At 42.2% G+C, this 15,565-nt stretch overlaps 1 protein-coding gene across 4 annotated transcripts; it reads left to right on the plus strand.

Annotated features, from left to right (window-relative positions):
* Positions 1 to 854: 854 nt before the first annotated feature.
* Positions 855 to 11,708, plus strand: LOC309375642 (uncharacterized protein). Of its 4 annotated transcripts, none has more exons than XM_081921545.1 (6): positions 855 to 1,005; positions 6,953 to 6,982; positions 9,061 to 9,093; positions 10,782 to 10,943; positions 11,047 to 11,166; positions 11,270 to 11,708. In XM_081921545.1, exons 2-6 carry the CDS (start codon positions 6,970 to 6,972, stop codon positions 11,401 to 11,403), a joined length of 462 nt encoding a protein of 153 aa, XP_081777671.1. In that variant the 5' UTR covers positions 855 to 1,005; positions 6,953 to 6,969; the 3' UTR covers positions 11,404 to 11,708. The 4 variants fall into 4 exon arrangements, with proteins under 4 accessions (XP_081777671.1, XP_081777672.1, XP_081777669.1 ...); XM_081921546.1 differs by having other exon boundaries at positions 871 to 1,039; XM_081921543.1 differs by lacking the exons at positions 855 to 1,005; positions 6,953 to 6,982; positions 9,061 to 9,093 and adding an exon at positions 8,763 to 9,000.
* Positions 11,709 to 15,565: the final 3,857 nt, after the last annotated feature.

Below are 15,565 nucleotides of genomic sequence, written 5' to 3' on the forward strand. Positions count from 1 at the left end.
TAAAAATTAATTCAGCAAATTCATGTCCAATTAATTTATCTAATTATCCATCTGATCTTATTTTTAACCTCGTTGCTACAACCCCTTCTATTCATTTCAATGCCATTAGCATTCAAAAATATTACAATATTTCTGTAAATAAATTTTAAATTTCTTCCAATCTTCTTCCACCAACTCTTCTCCCTGGTCTCGGATTCTGCCAGTCATTTCCGCCATTTCCATATATTCCATTACTTGCATCTGCCATTCTTCCAGAGTGGGTAGATCTTGTGTCTTCCAATGCTTTGCGATGAGTATTCTTGTTGCTGCTGTAGCATACATAAAAACGGTTCTATCCTTCTTTAACACCAATTGGCCGACTATGCCCAGGAGAAAGGCCTCTCGTTTCTTAGGGAAAGTGTACTTGAGTACCTTTTTAAATTCATTATACATCATCTCCCATAAAGCCTTAATCCTTGGGCACGTCCACCTAAGGTGAAAGAATGTACCTTCTGTTTCTTTACATTTCCAGCATTTGTTGTTGGGCAAATGATATATTTTTGCGAGCTTGACTGGAGTCATGTACCACCTATACATCATTTTCATAATATTCTCTCTTAAGGCATTACATGCCGTAAATTTAATCCCGGTGGTCCACAAGTTCTCCATGGGGTCACGAAGAGTCGGACACGACTAAACGACTAAACAACAACAACGGCTCGAACCCACAACATTGAGAGTAAGAGTCTCGTGTTCTAGCGACTGTCATCCAATTTTGCTCAAATATTTGTGTATCACTTTCGTTTCTCTCCTTCTCCTCAGAGGGCTGGGAAATAGAAACCTAAAGGTTTGTGGAATGGTCCCTGGGTGTTACTTAATAACTGGAACAGGGCTGCAGCATGGAACTAGAGTCCAGATTCCGTTTACATTGGTGGAGTATGCTGTCAGTCACTAGCCTCTTCCCACTACAGAGAAGGATATAAACAAGTGGTGGCAGTGGCTGCATATACAGAAGAAGCGGAGTGGGTGCGCAGGAACTTCTCGCAGGGTTACCCAAAGGGTAAGCAAGGGAAGTTGGTGACTCCATCAGTTCCTTCCCCAGCAGCTGAATATTGAGATGTTTCTATTTCGGAGAAATATTTCTTAATACGCAAGACCAAGTATCACTTCTCAGAATGTATATTTTCCAGAATTGCGTAGCTTTTAAGCTTATTTGGTGGGGAGGTAAAGATACGTAGTGTTTTTGGCAAAGTATCTTAAAAAATCAAAGAAAAAGCAGGGTGTGAGCTTCCCTTGCCCCTTTGGTTTTGCTGTTAGACAACATTAAGGATGTTTTTAAAATGAAAGATCTAACTGTTAAAGTATGGTTAATAGGTTGCTTTCAACACAAATACTGAATGCCTTTTTAAAAGCAACAATACCTTCGTTTAAGAAAAGAAAATCTGGTGAGAGGTAACCTAATACAATTGCTCATATCGTTAGCAATTTGTTAGCTTAATGCAACATATATAGGATAGATTGAAACAAGCCGACTCCTCATATAATTGGCAGCTGCTTGTTAAATTTCTGGATTAAAGTCATATGGAAATGTTAGGTAGGAGATTCTAAAAATTAACTCTTTGGCTGTGAGGACGTTCTTTACTTCACCTGAGTATAACCTGGTGGCTGTTGGTTGTTTCCCTGATACTATGAATTTTTAATCATATAAGTTTGCACATATTAAATTTACATTTGGCTATACAGTATTAAAAGCACAGTACAGTATTCAGGGGTGAAACTATGCTTTATTTCACTGAGGTCAAAGACAGTTTGGCGTGAAACAAGATTTGGAATATTCTATAGGCCCTATCCTTAACTATGGAAGTTTGGCTGGAAGGAATATGATTACTGTTGGGTTGGAGCTTCCCCGAGATCTGGTTTTCAACACCAAAGACTATCAAAAAGATTGGCAGAGGGGACACGAAAGAAAGCCTTGGATTTAAGAAAGCCTCGGATTTAAGATCTCCGGGTTGATGGTTTTCTGAGATTTATGGAACTATTGCTAGGGGCCGAAACCGGGGAGGGGATCTGCTGGATGAAAATTGGGAATTTAAAGTGTATATAATATAATTTGTTTTGTTTTTCTTTTAAAGAGAGATGGGGAAATCGTGGAATTGAATCTTCCTTTGACCCTAGGAGAAATGTTTTAAGAATAAGTACAGATATATAAGTTTTAATGAGAAATAAGATTAAATAAAGTAAAAGTGGATGGTTATTTGGTGAAAGAAAGAATGGAAAATTACAGTATATTAAGATAAGATATAAGGATAAAATTAAGATGAAGGATTTGTTGAAATATCTATATGAATTAGAATACAAAGAGGGAATTATAGTTGACGAGGGCCTGCTCGCCATAAGAAATAAATCAGTCTCACACCAAAAATGGTTTCAAAAGGCCTAGCCAGCAACAACTGAGCTGAACTGAGCTGAACAGAATTGAACAGGCCTGAACATGCTCAAACTGCTGCGGCCTAGCATTTTATTTTTTCACAGAACATTGTATCAACTCAACAGTAAAAGACAATACCATATAAGGAAAATCACACCACTATCAGGGCAGGCTATGTAGACCAATCACAGGCCAGCATGGGGTGTCCACGCGCTGATCATGCTTAACACAGCCTGCCCTGCCAAAAGGTCAGGCTGTAGTACATTTCCACCCATGCGCCCATTTTCCCTATAGGTAAACCAACCATATTCCCACATGCCCTCTTTTCTTACTTATTTTATGAAAAGTAAAATTTTTCTTAACAAAACTTAAGCAGAATCATTTGTCTCATTTTCTAAACGCTTATAACTTGCAACATAAATTCTTCTTGTCATCCCTGTGGCGGGTTGAATTGAATGCAGCAACACAACACAATGAATCCTGCAACAAGCAAAATTACAATTAGCAAAAGTTTTTTTAACCATACTCTATTAGGTAACCAGGAAGACAACCATTCCATGGATCAAAACCTTTGGGTGGATTCAAAGGATTATGGGCTATCATTTGTTCCATATAATCAATAGTAGCAGAAATATTGGCCGATTGATCAGATATATACATACAACAATGAGAATGAATCAATTACATCTAAAGCATAACGATTTTGTCATGTTGGTCGTGACATTATTAACTAAATAATGGCCTACCATTCATAGTGGTAACATTAAGAAAACAAGAAGATCCATTAACATTATGAATCAACCTTATATCCCACAAAGAACAAAAATCAGAAAAGGCCTGAGAAATATATGCAGGGCCATTATCAGTTTTTAAGGTATGGGGTTTTCCCATAACAGCAAAACAACGCACCAAATGTTGAATAACATAACGAGTGGTCTCTCCTTTAAGAGGAGTGGCTAAAATAAAGCCAGATGCAGTGTCCACAGTGAGATGTAGCGAACAAATTTGTAAAACTTTGAAGTACTATAAAATTATTGATAAAACATCTTTCTGTACATTTATCTTAACTTACTTAAGGTTGCAGGAACTATAGTAAATGCATAAGGAGCCATGTTGGTACCCTGTTAATTTAGCTAGAATTGTATGACAATGCAAAAACATTCTACTTATGATCAGCATTTTTATGAACTACTCCTTATTACCATGGCAAAAGTAAACTCTTATATTCCTTTGAAAATATGTTAAAGAATACCCCACGATACATCCTGCTTTTAAGTGCCATTTTACAGCTGTGTTTTGTTATCACACCAAAAGCTCTGAACGGCACTGTCCAATAATGAAGCCCAAAACAAAATAATACTCTTCTGCTATACCTTGTAGCAATGTTCAAAATCAGAGCTCCACAGTAATATGGAATTACCGTTTATTTAAAAAATCTAGTGTCTTAGTATATTTGTATATGTATCTCTTCAAATATAGGGACGCAGGTGGCGCTGTGGGTTAAAGCCTCAGCGCCTAGGACTTGCCGATCAAAAGGTCGGCAGTTCGAATCCCTGCGGCGTGGTGCACTCCCGCTGCTCGGTCCCAGCGCCTGCCAACCTAGCAGTTCGCAAGCACCTCCGGGTGCAAGTAGATAAATAGGGACCGGTTACCAGCGGGAAGGTAAACGGCGTTTCTGTGTGCGGCTCTGGCTCGCCAGAGCAGCGATGTCACGCTGGCCACGTGACCCGGAAGTGTCTCCGGACAGCGCTGGCCCCTGGCCTCTTAAGTGAGATGGGCGCACAACCCCAGAGTCTGTCAAGACTGGCCCGTACGGGCAGGGGTACCTTTACCTTTACCTTTATCTCTTCAAATATCTTGCTTGTGACATTTACATTTCTTAAAAAGCTGGTGCAGTATGAGCATTCCAAAACTACCATTTTACCCTAACATTTACACTAACACATATTACAATAAACTTAAATTGTAAAACTATACTAAAATACAGGTATAAAGTCTGTATGCAAAGCCATGTTTTCTGTTACTTTTTTCTATCATTAGTAAAATGCAGTTTGTTGAGTAGTTTATTTTGTTACATGGATTATAGAGTATGTTAAAAAGCATAAAGAAATAGCAAAGTGATACGTCAAATGACAATGTGATGATTAAAGTGAATTTTCCCCAGTTCACTAGGACAAATAACAATTTGGTGTTCACATTTTTCGAACATTTCAAAACAGTCATAGGAAAAGTCTTGTATTAATTAACATTATGGTAGTTCTTCACCTATTTCTTAAAATACGTTTGGAGTTATGATCGTAAACATTACTTAAATAATTCATTCAATCTCTAAATCTAATAGTATGTCAAGATAAATTAGTAGGATAAAAACAAAGTTGGAAGGATTTGCTGAAATATCTAAATTGAATTGGAATACAAAAATGGGAGGCGTGAGGAAGTCAAGGAAATAAGTGAATGTAAGTAAGTGAGTTTAAGGTTTGATTTGATTTTTTTTCTTTTTTCTTTTTCTCTTTTTTCTGTTTTTTGATGATGTTTTTTATATGCATTGGTTTTTCTCTTTTTTTCTTTGATTGTCTTTTTTATTCTCTTTGTAACCTTGAAAATCTTAATAAAAATATATTTTTTAAAAAAACACAAAGACAGAGTTTGGCACACACACACAAACACGCCATAGGCATTTGCGCACACAAACACATCTCAACACATTTGTTCGTAACAAGTAGACAAAATATTATTTGAATACAAAGTTTTGCTTTAAAAAAAAATCCCCCCAGCATAATTTACACAACAGAATATCCAAAATAACTTATATCAACAAGTAATAAAAAGTATGCATTTATTTATTTTTTTACAGTTTTAGGGGATATAATTTATATCTATTTAGAGCATTATAATGTTTTTGCTGCAGGTTAGCTGTGAGATAAAAAAATTGTTCTTATATATTCAAGGCCAGAGCCAAACTGACTGAGGATGGGAGTGGGTGGGGAATAAGAGTGCAAAGAACAATATACATGCATGGAAACCTGAATCAGGATTGCTCACTTACGAACAGGAAGGCTGGGCATGCAAGCTAATCCCTGAAGCCCTGCAGGCTGGGAGCCTCAGTGACGCCCCTCTGGATAGGGATTATTATGACCAGAATGTAATTGAAATTTGGAACACAAAAATAAAGAAAATAATCAAATCATCAATTCCAGCACCTGGGGGCCACCTTATCTAAATTATATAATTTGGTATCTTAATGATTGATATTATTAATTGTGTTATGAATGAGGGTTTTATTGGATTATGATTGAAAATTAATTAAAAATATTATAAAAATAAAATAAAAATGACACCCCTCTGGAGGCTTCACCCGCAGCAAAAAACGTGGCTACCCACCCTCACCCCCAACTAACTTTTTCCACCAGTGCCCTTCTTACTGGCTCTTCTATGGCTTTTAGCAGCAGCCTGGCCTGCAGAAATGTCTCTGAATATTTTCCTGCCAGGCAGATGACAGAGTGAGGAACCCTCTTCCCAGCACTTTGTTTATCTGCATGCCAAACTACAAACTGACAAACTACAATTCCCAGGATTCCATGAGGGGACACCATTTTCTGAGTTCCCTGGGAAGAGGGAGTGATTGCTAAACCACTTTATCAGATACACAGAATTATCCTAAATTGGCCAAGTGATGTATACACAAATGCTTGGGAGGCAGAGGGTATGGAGAGGTCAAGAGGGAAACAAAATGCAAAAAAAAACCCAGGCAGTTGGTAATCGTGTAAAGGGAAATAATCGTGTAAAGGGAAATAATAATAATACCCCACCCTTCTGGGTATAAACACCCAGCCACTTTTATTTTACTCCATGAAGGAAGGACTACAAAATGGGGAAGGTTTGATACAGGGCAGCCATAATCCCTTCAGCATACCAGCACATCCACAGGAGCCCTGCCCAGTTGCCATGCCAACCCTGATGGTCCTAGACAGAATACCATCAAGATCACAAAGAACTTGCATATGGGAGTGGATTCAGCACAGACTGGAACAAAGGACAATAATCAGCTCTTCCCTCTGGGGGCAGGAAACTGCAAACTCCCCTCTGTCACCTGGAAAGTACTCATGGAGAGGGGGAAGGGGGGGGGGAACCACCCAGGTGACAGGACACTCAGGTTACCACCACAACTCCTCCCTCAACCCCTCCTTTCTGTGATGTATGCGTGATGTTTCTGGGGGTGGGCTTGATCTGAAGGATGGGAATTTCAAAAGTCCTTGTAAGACCTTGCACACCATTTTTTCTGTGTCCTTCCTCTCTCCTGCAAGTGAGGGGAGCACCCTGTTGCAACAGTTCAATAAAGGCCTACAGGCTGCTGTTTTGCTCCAGTTATCCTGGTTGGTGTCTTTGTTTTTGTCCAAGGGAGCCCTCGGATTTTTCCGTTAACACTCTTTTAAAGCCACCCAAAATTGGTGGTCGTCACTGCCTCCTGTGGGATTGAGTTTCATATTTTAACACACAATTGTACACTGCATTATCCTAACAAGAGTTTCTGGCATCTCTATACAGGTCTTTAGGAAGCCAGCATGGCTGATCCAGGTAAGAGAGCCTGTTTACTTTCTTGGGGATTGGGTAACTGTAACCGTATAGTCCAAAGAAGTTGTCTCAAACTCTCAGTCAGCGACACAAACTCTCCTCACCTCCACCCCCACTCAGTGCAGATTAAAATTGGAAGCATGCTTCCCCGTTAGGTTCTGTTGACACTATGGCATTAATGTGTACACAGGTAAGGGGAAAAGGTAAAGGACCCCTGGACGTTTAAGTCCAGTCAAAGGTGACTATGGGGTTGCAGCGCTTATCTCGCTTTCGGGCCGTTTGTCCACAGACAGCTTTCTGGATCATGTGGCCAGCATGACTAAACCACTTCTGGTGCAACGAAACACTGTGACGGAAGCAAGAGTGCATGGAAACGCCATTTACCTTCCCGCCGCAGTGGTATCTATTTATCTACTTGCACTAACATGCTTTCTGCTAGATTGGCAGACACTGGGACAGAGCAATGGAAGCTCACCCCATCGCGGGGATTTGAACTGCCGGCAAGCCCAAGAGTCTCAGTGGTTTAGAACACAGCATCACCCGCATCCCAGTACACAGATCACTGTTTCTGTGCATGTATTCGTGTGCCTTCATCCGCATAGGAGTGCTTTTAATTTTATGTTTCCAAAATCTGTCTTAATATTCATGCACACTAGTAGGCAATACTTGGTTAAATGTGTGTGTTGCCCCACGCTTCAATTAGAACTTCCCTGTTCCTGAAACTGGAGGTCTCTTGTGGGTAGGAATGCAAGTACAGTGGTATCTCGGGTTAAGTACTTAATTAATTCTGGAGGTCCGTTCTTAACCTGAAACTGTTCTTAACCTGAAGCACCACTTTAGCTAATGGGGCCTCCTGCTGCTGCCGTGCCGTCGGAGCACAATTTCTGTTCTCATCCTGAAGCAAAGTGCTTAACCTGAGGTACTATTTCTGGGTTAGCGAAGTCTGTAACCTGAAGCATATGTAACCCAAGGTACCACTGTATTTCAAAATCTTGTACAACTGTATACATAGTGACCAAGACTAGATGAAAGAATTGAACAAATCTTAAATTCTTTTCTTCTAGTTCTGCATGGGCAGTTACATGCTCTTGTAACATCTTAGATTAATGTAACAGGCCACATCTTGGGCAGCTTTTGAAGACAGCACGGAAACTGAAGCTGGTTAAGAAATGCAACTGTGCCATTATGTTGGAAAATGCCAGTTTGAAATATATCTTGCCCAGTATTAAAAGATTTGCACTGGATAGCAGTTCATTTTTGGGCACAGTGCCAATTGATAGCTTCCCCTTCCCTCTGCCACAGGTAGGGATGGGGGAGAAACTCATTTCCTTTCAAATTGAAAGGTGAACTCCCCTAATTTGCACTTTCAGAAGCAGTACAAGAACCAAAACAACCCTTTGAGATGTGCACTTCTCTGAATTTTGCAGTGCAGTTCTTCAGCCAAGCAATGTGTAGAAAAAGGCACACACTGTCCTTAACAATGTGTAGATTAGTAAAAATAACATTTTAAAAAATGTATTGTTTTAGAGAAATTGCTTTGCAAAAAAAAATGTGTGCACTAGGGAATATTGCATACAAATGTATATATTAGGAGAAATCAGAATTGAAATGTTGGTAAATTTTCATGAGAATTTGTTTGCATTTGATTTTAAATCAAGGTGATATGGAAATGTGAACTGAACCTGAGATTGAAAAACATGAGGAACAGAAAGGAACTGAAACTGACAAATATACCCATCACAGTTGGAGCTCACCTGATGCTTTTTTGCATTTTACAGTCATACCTCTGGTTGCAAACATGATCCATGCGGGAGGCACGTTCGCAAGCTGCAGTGTTCATAGCCTGAAGCGCCGTGTCTGCACACGATGCAATCCAGTGCTTCTGCGCACACATGTGACATCGTTTTGTGCTTCTGCGCATGAGCGAGCGCTGAAACCTGGAAGTAACCCGTTCCGGTACTTCCAGGTTCTGCGCGGTCTGCAACCCGAAAACACGCAACCCGCAGAGTTCGTAACCCGAGGTATGACTGTATATGTACTTGAGATCCATTATAACTTATTAAAACAAGTCTCTCTTTCAGTGACTGCAGTTTTGGGAGCTGCAGCCGGCTTGGGTAAGTTTTTAGCAAAAAGGATTTCCAGTTGGGCAAGTTTGGGTGATTATTTTGCTTGCAGCAGCATGAATGAAGCTTGCAAGTCATTGGAAATGGTGGAGTTCACAATGAAAGTCTGGCTTGATGAGAGCTGTGAAATGGCTTTGACAGAACACCTGGCATATCAAAACAGAATAACTGAAGGGATAGCCAACAGCATTAAATTAAACAAAATTTGGATGCCCTTTCTGCATTAAGCAAATACAGTGGTACCTCAGGTTAAGTACTTAATTCGTTCCGGAAGTCTGTTCTTAACCTGAAACTGTTCTTAACCTGAAGCACCACTTTAGCTAATGGGGCCTCCTGCTGCTGCTGCGCCGCCAGAGCACAATTTCTGTTCTCAACCTGAAGCAAAGTTCTTAACCCGAGGTACTATTTCTGGGTTAGCGGAGTATGTAACCTGAAGCGTATGTAACCCGAGGTACCACTGTATCTATATATCGTAGTCAGTTCCCCCACTTTTTTCCAAGAAAAAAAGCACTGGTAGCCGGGATAGCCAAAGCAGGAAGGATGGCAGGGGTGGGTGGATGGAGGAGAGAAGCAAACTGCCTTGACTGTCAGAAATGCAGCTGAAGTTAGGGCAAGTTGTTGTGCGCAGGTGCTAGCAACGGAGGTACCTAGTGCTGGTGAAAAGCTTTGTTCCCCCCTCACTCCACTGGTCTCAGAAACAGTGACTGGTCTAGGGCTACTCTGATTTTTTAAAGCGAAAAAGGGACTTGAACCAAATTCTCCCCAAGCCCAAGTTTCTAGGCACCTGGTTGCCCGCCCCCCTCCCAAAATAAATGAGGTCTGGATGCAAAAATATGCATTTGCTTGATTGGGCATATTTTTAGAATCCACCTTATTCATATGACATTAAGTTGTTTTCTAATGCCTTTAAATATTGTGTTTTAATTGTTGTAAGCTGCTTTGGGACCTTGGGGTAAAAGATGGATTGATGATGACAACAATGATAGGTGGAGAGCTTTACATGCCAAGTCGTCTGAATTAGGCACTCCTAGTTTAATTATTTTAGATCAGGCTTTCTCAAACTCAGCCCTCCATGTTTTTTGCCTACAGTTCCCATGATCCCTAGCTAGCAGGACCAGTGGTCAGGGATTATGGGAATTATAGTCTCAAAAGATCTGGAGGGCCAAGTTTGAGGAAGCCTATTTTAGATGAGAAGCAACCAGGAGCTGCTTCCCCTTCCGTCCTAGCAGGGCTCCATGAATTCGCCCCATGGAGCAAGCAATTTGCATTCTCACTCTCTCCTTGTACCAATTGCAAGAGCCATAAAATGATGTCAGAGGTTTTTCCCCAATCCCTACTCTCTTGCCATCCAGCAACTTTCCCTGATAGTGCGTGGAGGCTCAATGATCCACAGATGGCTTTCACTCCCCAATTAGCAAGATAAGCAAGTTCTCTCAGGGGGGTGCAACAGACCACACACACCCCCAATTGGAAACCACTGCCCTAAATATCCAAGCCCAAGAGCCTTAGCTTTTGAAATTATAGTCTGTCAGTCAGGGACCCACCATCCCAGGCCAGGTGGGAAAAGGCCTGCAAGGTCTCCTAGGACCCACAGCCAAGACGGTTAAGCACTGTGGTCTAGGCAATTTAGATTTAAGGCTTCTATCATGTAACATATTCCTCATTCTGTGTTCTTGCAGCAGTGGCCACGATTGCTGTCCCAGCAGCACTGGGAGCAGCAGGCTTCACTGGAGCTGGAATTGCAGCTGGCTCTCTGGCTGCAAAAATGATGTCGGCAGCGGCCATCGCCAATGGTGGAGGAGTAGCAGCTGGGAGCGCTGTTGCCGCGCTTCAGTCAGTCGGTATGTCTGCTGCTCTCAGGACAAGAACCACATGATTGGCAGAGCCAGTCTCCCCACCTTGAGATCTTCATTACAATAATGGTGTGCCTTAATCCTCTTCTAGGTGCTGCTGGGCTGTCCACTGCTACCACAGCTGCAGTGACAGCTGGTGGAGCACTGCTGGCTGCCGTTACCAAGGGTGGAGTAGCAGCTGGGAGCGCTGTTGCCGCGCTTCAGCCAGTCGGTATGTCTGCTGCTCTCAGGACAAGAACCACATGATTGGCAGAGCCATTCTCCTCACCTTGAGCTCTTCATCACAATAATGGTGTGCCTTGCTCTTCTTCTAGGTGCTGCTGGGCTGTCCACTGCTGCCACAGCTGCAGTGACAGCTGGTGGAGCACTGCTGGCCAGTGGCGTAACGTGGGTTGTCAGCACCTGGGGCAAGGCAAGTAATTTGCGCCCCCTAACCCGTGGATTTTAGCACTCAAGTCTCTTCCACTAGATTAGTGCGCCCCCCCTCAGAGGTTGTGCCCGGTGCGGCCGGCCCCCCCTGCACCCCCCACGCTACGCCACTGCTGCTGGCTGCCATCTTCCGTTAAGAAGAAGACACACATACGCAGAGGCCATATCTACTTGGAAAAGCAGTACTTGGAAGATTATGCCTTGCCGTCAACAGCATAAATGACCTTAAGCAAAATGTGATTTTAATCAATGCTACGTTATTCCTACTGGCTGAGATATGCAACAACAAATAAAGCTTTGAGAATTATAAAACAACAACAAGAAGTGTGTTAGCAAGAAAGCTGATTGGTGGTATCGCACAACGCACATGTAAAATACTTGCTGTCCCATGAGGAAAAGATCCATGTTTTCCTTAGCAGGCTTTTGACTTCAGTGTTTTGTGCAGCATTGGGGGAAACTCCATTTCCCCTCTTTCCACAGTTATGAGCTTCTTAGTTGAGAATCCCATTCTGATATGGGCCCAGACATGTACTGAGGCCCCCAGTAGTAGAGCTCGGATTCACCTAGTGCAATTAACGGCAGTAGATTCAGAATCAATAGAGGAAAACACTCCTTTGCAAAGTTGTGATAGTCAATAGCTTTGAGGGGACATTAAAAAAAAATAATTGAGGATTAGACCAATTGATGGATGGCAGATATGGGACAGTTGCATATTGTTGGACTAGATGATCCTCAGGGTCCCTTCCAACTCTATGCTTCTATGACCCCAAGGGCTGTTGATGACTATTAATCACAATAGTTATTTGGAACATTGAGCAGACTATACTGGGAACAAGCATGGGACAGGCCTGCCTGTTAAGCTTCACAAAACTTATATTGCCAGCATTCAAGGGTGGTCCTTCAGCACGCACCACAAACTACAGTGGTACCTCAGGTTAAGAACTTAATTCGTTCTGGAGATCCGTTCTTAACCTGAAAGTGTTCTTAACCTGAAGCATCACTTTAGCTAATGGGGCCTCCCGCTGCCGCTGCGCCACCACTGGACAATTTCTGTTCTCATCCTGAAGCAAAGTTCTTAACACGAGGTACTATTTCTGGGTTAGCGGAGTCTGTAACCTGAAGTGTATGTAACCCGAGGTACCACTGTATTTGGAGAACTTTTGAACTTGGGGTATGTGCTACTTAAAAGCAACAATCTTAAATGGAAACACCAGGCAGAATTGGAACGCCACTGGGACTGACAAACAGGAGATCTAGGGTTCTTCCAGATGGTCAGTATTTTATGTGTGATTCCAGCACAAAGTGGAGCGTAATATCTATGTATTTCAGTGGATTAAACAACACTTCCCCTCGTGCAGGGATGTCAAATTGGGCTCTTTTTCCTTTGGGGGGGCAAAAGAGCATCTGGTCCCGCCCTCTTGCCCTGTCCTCCATTTTCGCCATGATCCTGAGCGTTCTTTTGGTAAGCGACTTTTTCCTTTCCCCGCTAAAGTCAACAAGTTTGGCTTTCCTCCCTAAAAAGAAAAAAAAGCTCAACAACTTTGACCTGAATCCCTCCAAAAGGGGTAGATCACTGCCAGTTTTTTATTCTGTAAGTAGATCGCAGTCTCTTGGGAGCTGGACGTCCCTGCCCTAGTGCAACGAATCCACTTTTTTAACTTCCGAAACTGAAATTGACCAGTTCTATGAAGACTTACAAGACCTTATAGAAATGACACCAAAGAAGGATGTTCTTCTCATTATAGGGGATTGGAATGCTAAAGTAGGGAATCAAGAGATAAAAGGAACAACTGGCAAGTTTGGCCTTGGAGATCAAAACGAAGCAGGGCAAAGGCTAATAGAGTTCTGTCAAGAGAACAAGCTGGTCATCACAAACACGCTTTTCCAACAACACAAGAGACGACTCTACACATGGACATCACCAGATGGGCAGCATCGAAATCAGATTGATTATATTCTCCGCAGTCAAAGATGGAGAAGCTCTATACAGTCAGCAAAAACAAGACTTGGAGCTGACTGTGGCTCAGATCATCAACTTCTTATAGCAAATTCAAGCTTAAACTGAAGAAAGTAGGAAAAACCACTGGGCCAGTAAGATACAATCTAAATCAAATCCCTTATGAATACACAGTGGAAGTGAGGAACAGGTTTAAGGATTAAGATTTGGTGGACAGAGTGCCTGAAGAGCTATGGATAGAGGCTCACAACATTATACAGGAGGCAGCAATGAAAACCACCCCAATGAAAAGGAAATGCAAGAAAGCAAAGTGGCTGTCCAACGAGGCCTTACAAATAGAGGGGGAGAGAAGGCAAGCAAAATGTGAGGGAGATAGTGAAAGATACAGGAAATTGAATGCAGATTTCAAAAAAATAGCAAGGAGAGACAAGAAGGCCTTCTTAAACGAGCAATGCAAAGAAATAGAGGAAAACAACAGAATGGGAAGAACCAAAGATCTGTTCAAGAAAATTGGAGATATGAAAGGAACATTTCATACAAAGATTACCATAATAAAAGACAAAAGTGGAAAGGACCTAACAGAAGCAGAAGACATCAAGAAGAGGTGGCAAGAATACACAGAGGAATTATACCAGAAAGATATGGATGTCTCGTACACCCCCGGTAGTGTGGTTGCTGACCTTGAGCCAGACATCTTGGAGAGTGAAATCAAATGGGCCTTAGAAAGCACTGCTAATAACAAGGCCAGTGGAAGTGAAGGTATTCCAGCTGAACTATTTAAAATTTTAAAAGATGATGCTGTTAAGGTGCTACACTCAATATGCCAGCAAGTTTGGAAAACTCAGCAGTGGCCAGAGGATTGGAGAAGATCAGTCTACATCCCAGTCCCAAAGTAGGGCAGTGCCAAAGAATGCTCCAACTACCGCACAATTGCACTCATTTCACACGCTAGCAAGGTTATGCTTAAAATACTACAAGGAAGGCTCAAGCAGTATGTGGACCGAGAACTCCCAGAAGTGCAAGCTGGATTTAGAAGAAGCAGAGGAACCAGAGACCAAATTGCAAACATGCGCTGGATTATGGAGAAAGCTAGAGAGTTCCAGGAGAGTTCTGCTTCATTGACTATGCAAAAGCCTTTGACTGTGTCGACCACAGCAAACTATGGCAAGTTCTTGAAGAAATGGGAGTGCCTGATCATCTTATCTGTCTCCTGAGAAATCTCTATGTGGGACAAGAAGCTTCAGTTAGAACTGGATATGGAACAACTGATTGGTTCAAAATTGGGAAAGGAGTACGACAAGGCTGTATATTGTCTCCCTGCTTATTTAACTTACCGGTATATGCAGAATTCATCATGCGAAAGGCTGGGCTGGATGAATCCCATGCCGGAATTAAGATTGCCAGAAGAAATATCAACAACCTCAGATATGCAGATGACATCACCTTGATGGCAGAAAGTGAGGAGGAATTAAAGAACCTTTTAATGAGGGTGAAAGAGGAGAGCGCAAAATATGGTCTGAAGCTCAATATCAAAAAAACGAAGATCATGGCCACTGGGCCCATCACCTCCTGGCAAATAGAAGGGGAAGAAATGGAGGCAGTGAGAGATTTCACTTTCTTGGGCTCCATCGTCACTGCAGATGGTGACAGCAGTCACGAAATTAAAAGACGCCTGCTTCTTGGGAGAAAAGCAATGACAAACCTAGACAGCATCTTAAAAGGCATAGACATCACCTTGCCAACAAAGGTCCGTATAGTTAAAGCTATAGTTTTCCCAGTAGTGATGTATGGAAGTGAGAGCTGGACGTTAAAGAAGGCTGATCGCCGAAGAATTGATGCTTTTGAGTTATGGTGTTGGAGGAGACTCTTGAGAGTCCCATGGACTGCAATAAGATCAAACCTCTCCATTCTGAAGGAAATCAGCCCTGAGTGCTCAGTGGAAGGACAGATTGTGAAGCTGAGGCTCCAATACTTTAGCCACCTCATGAGAAGAGAAGACTCCCTGGAAAAGACCCTGATGTTGGGAAAGATGGAGGGCGCAAGGAGAAGGGGACGACAGAGGACGAGATGGTTGGATAGTGTTCTCAAAGCTATCAGCATAAGTTTGACCAAACTGCAGGAGGCAGTGGAAGACAGGAGTGCCTGGCGTGCTCTGGTCCAGGGGGTCACAAAGAGTTGGACACAACTAAACTACTAAACAACAACAACAAGCCCACCCCATGCC

Source organism: Podarcis melisellensis (assembly GCF_964234715.1).
Source record: "Podarcis melisellensis genome assembly, chromosome: 8".
NCBI classification, from domain to species: domain Eukaryota; kingdom Metazoa; phylum Chordata; class Lepidosauria; order Squamata; family Lacertidae; genus Podarcis; species Podarcis melisellensis.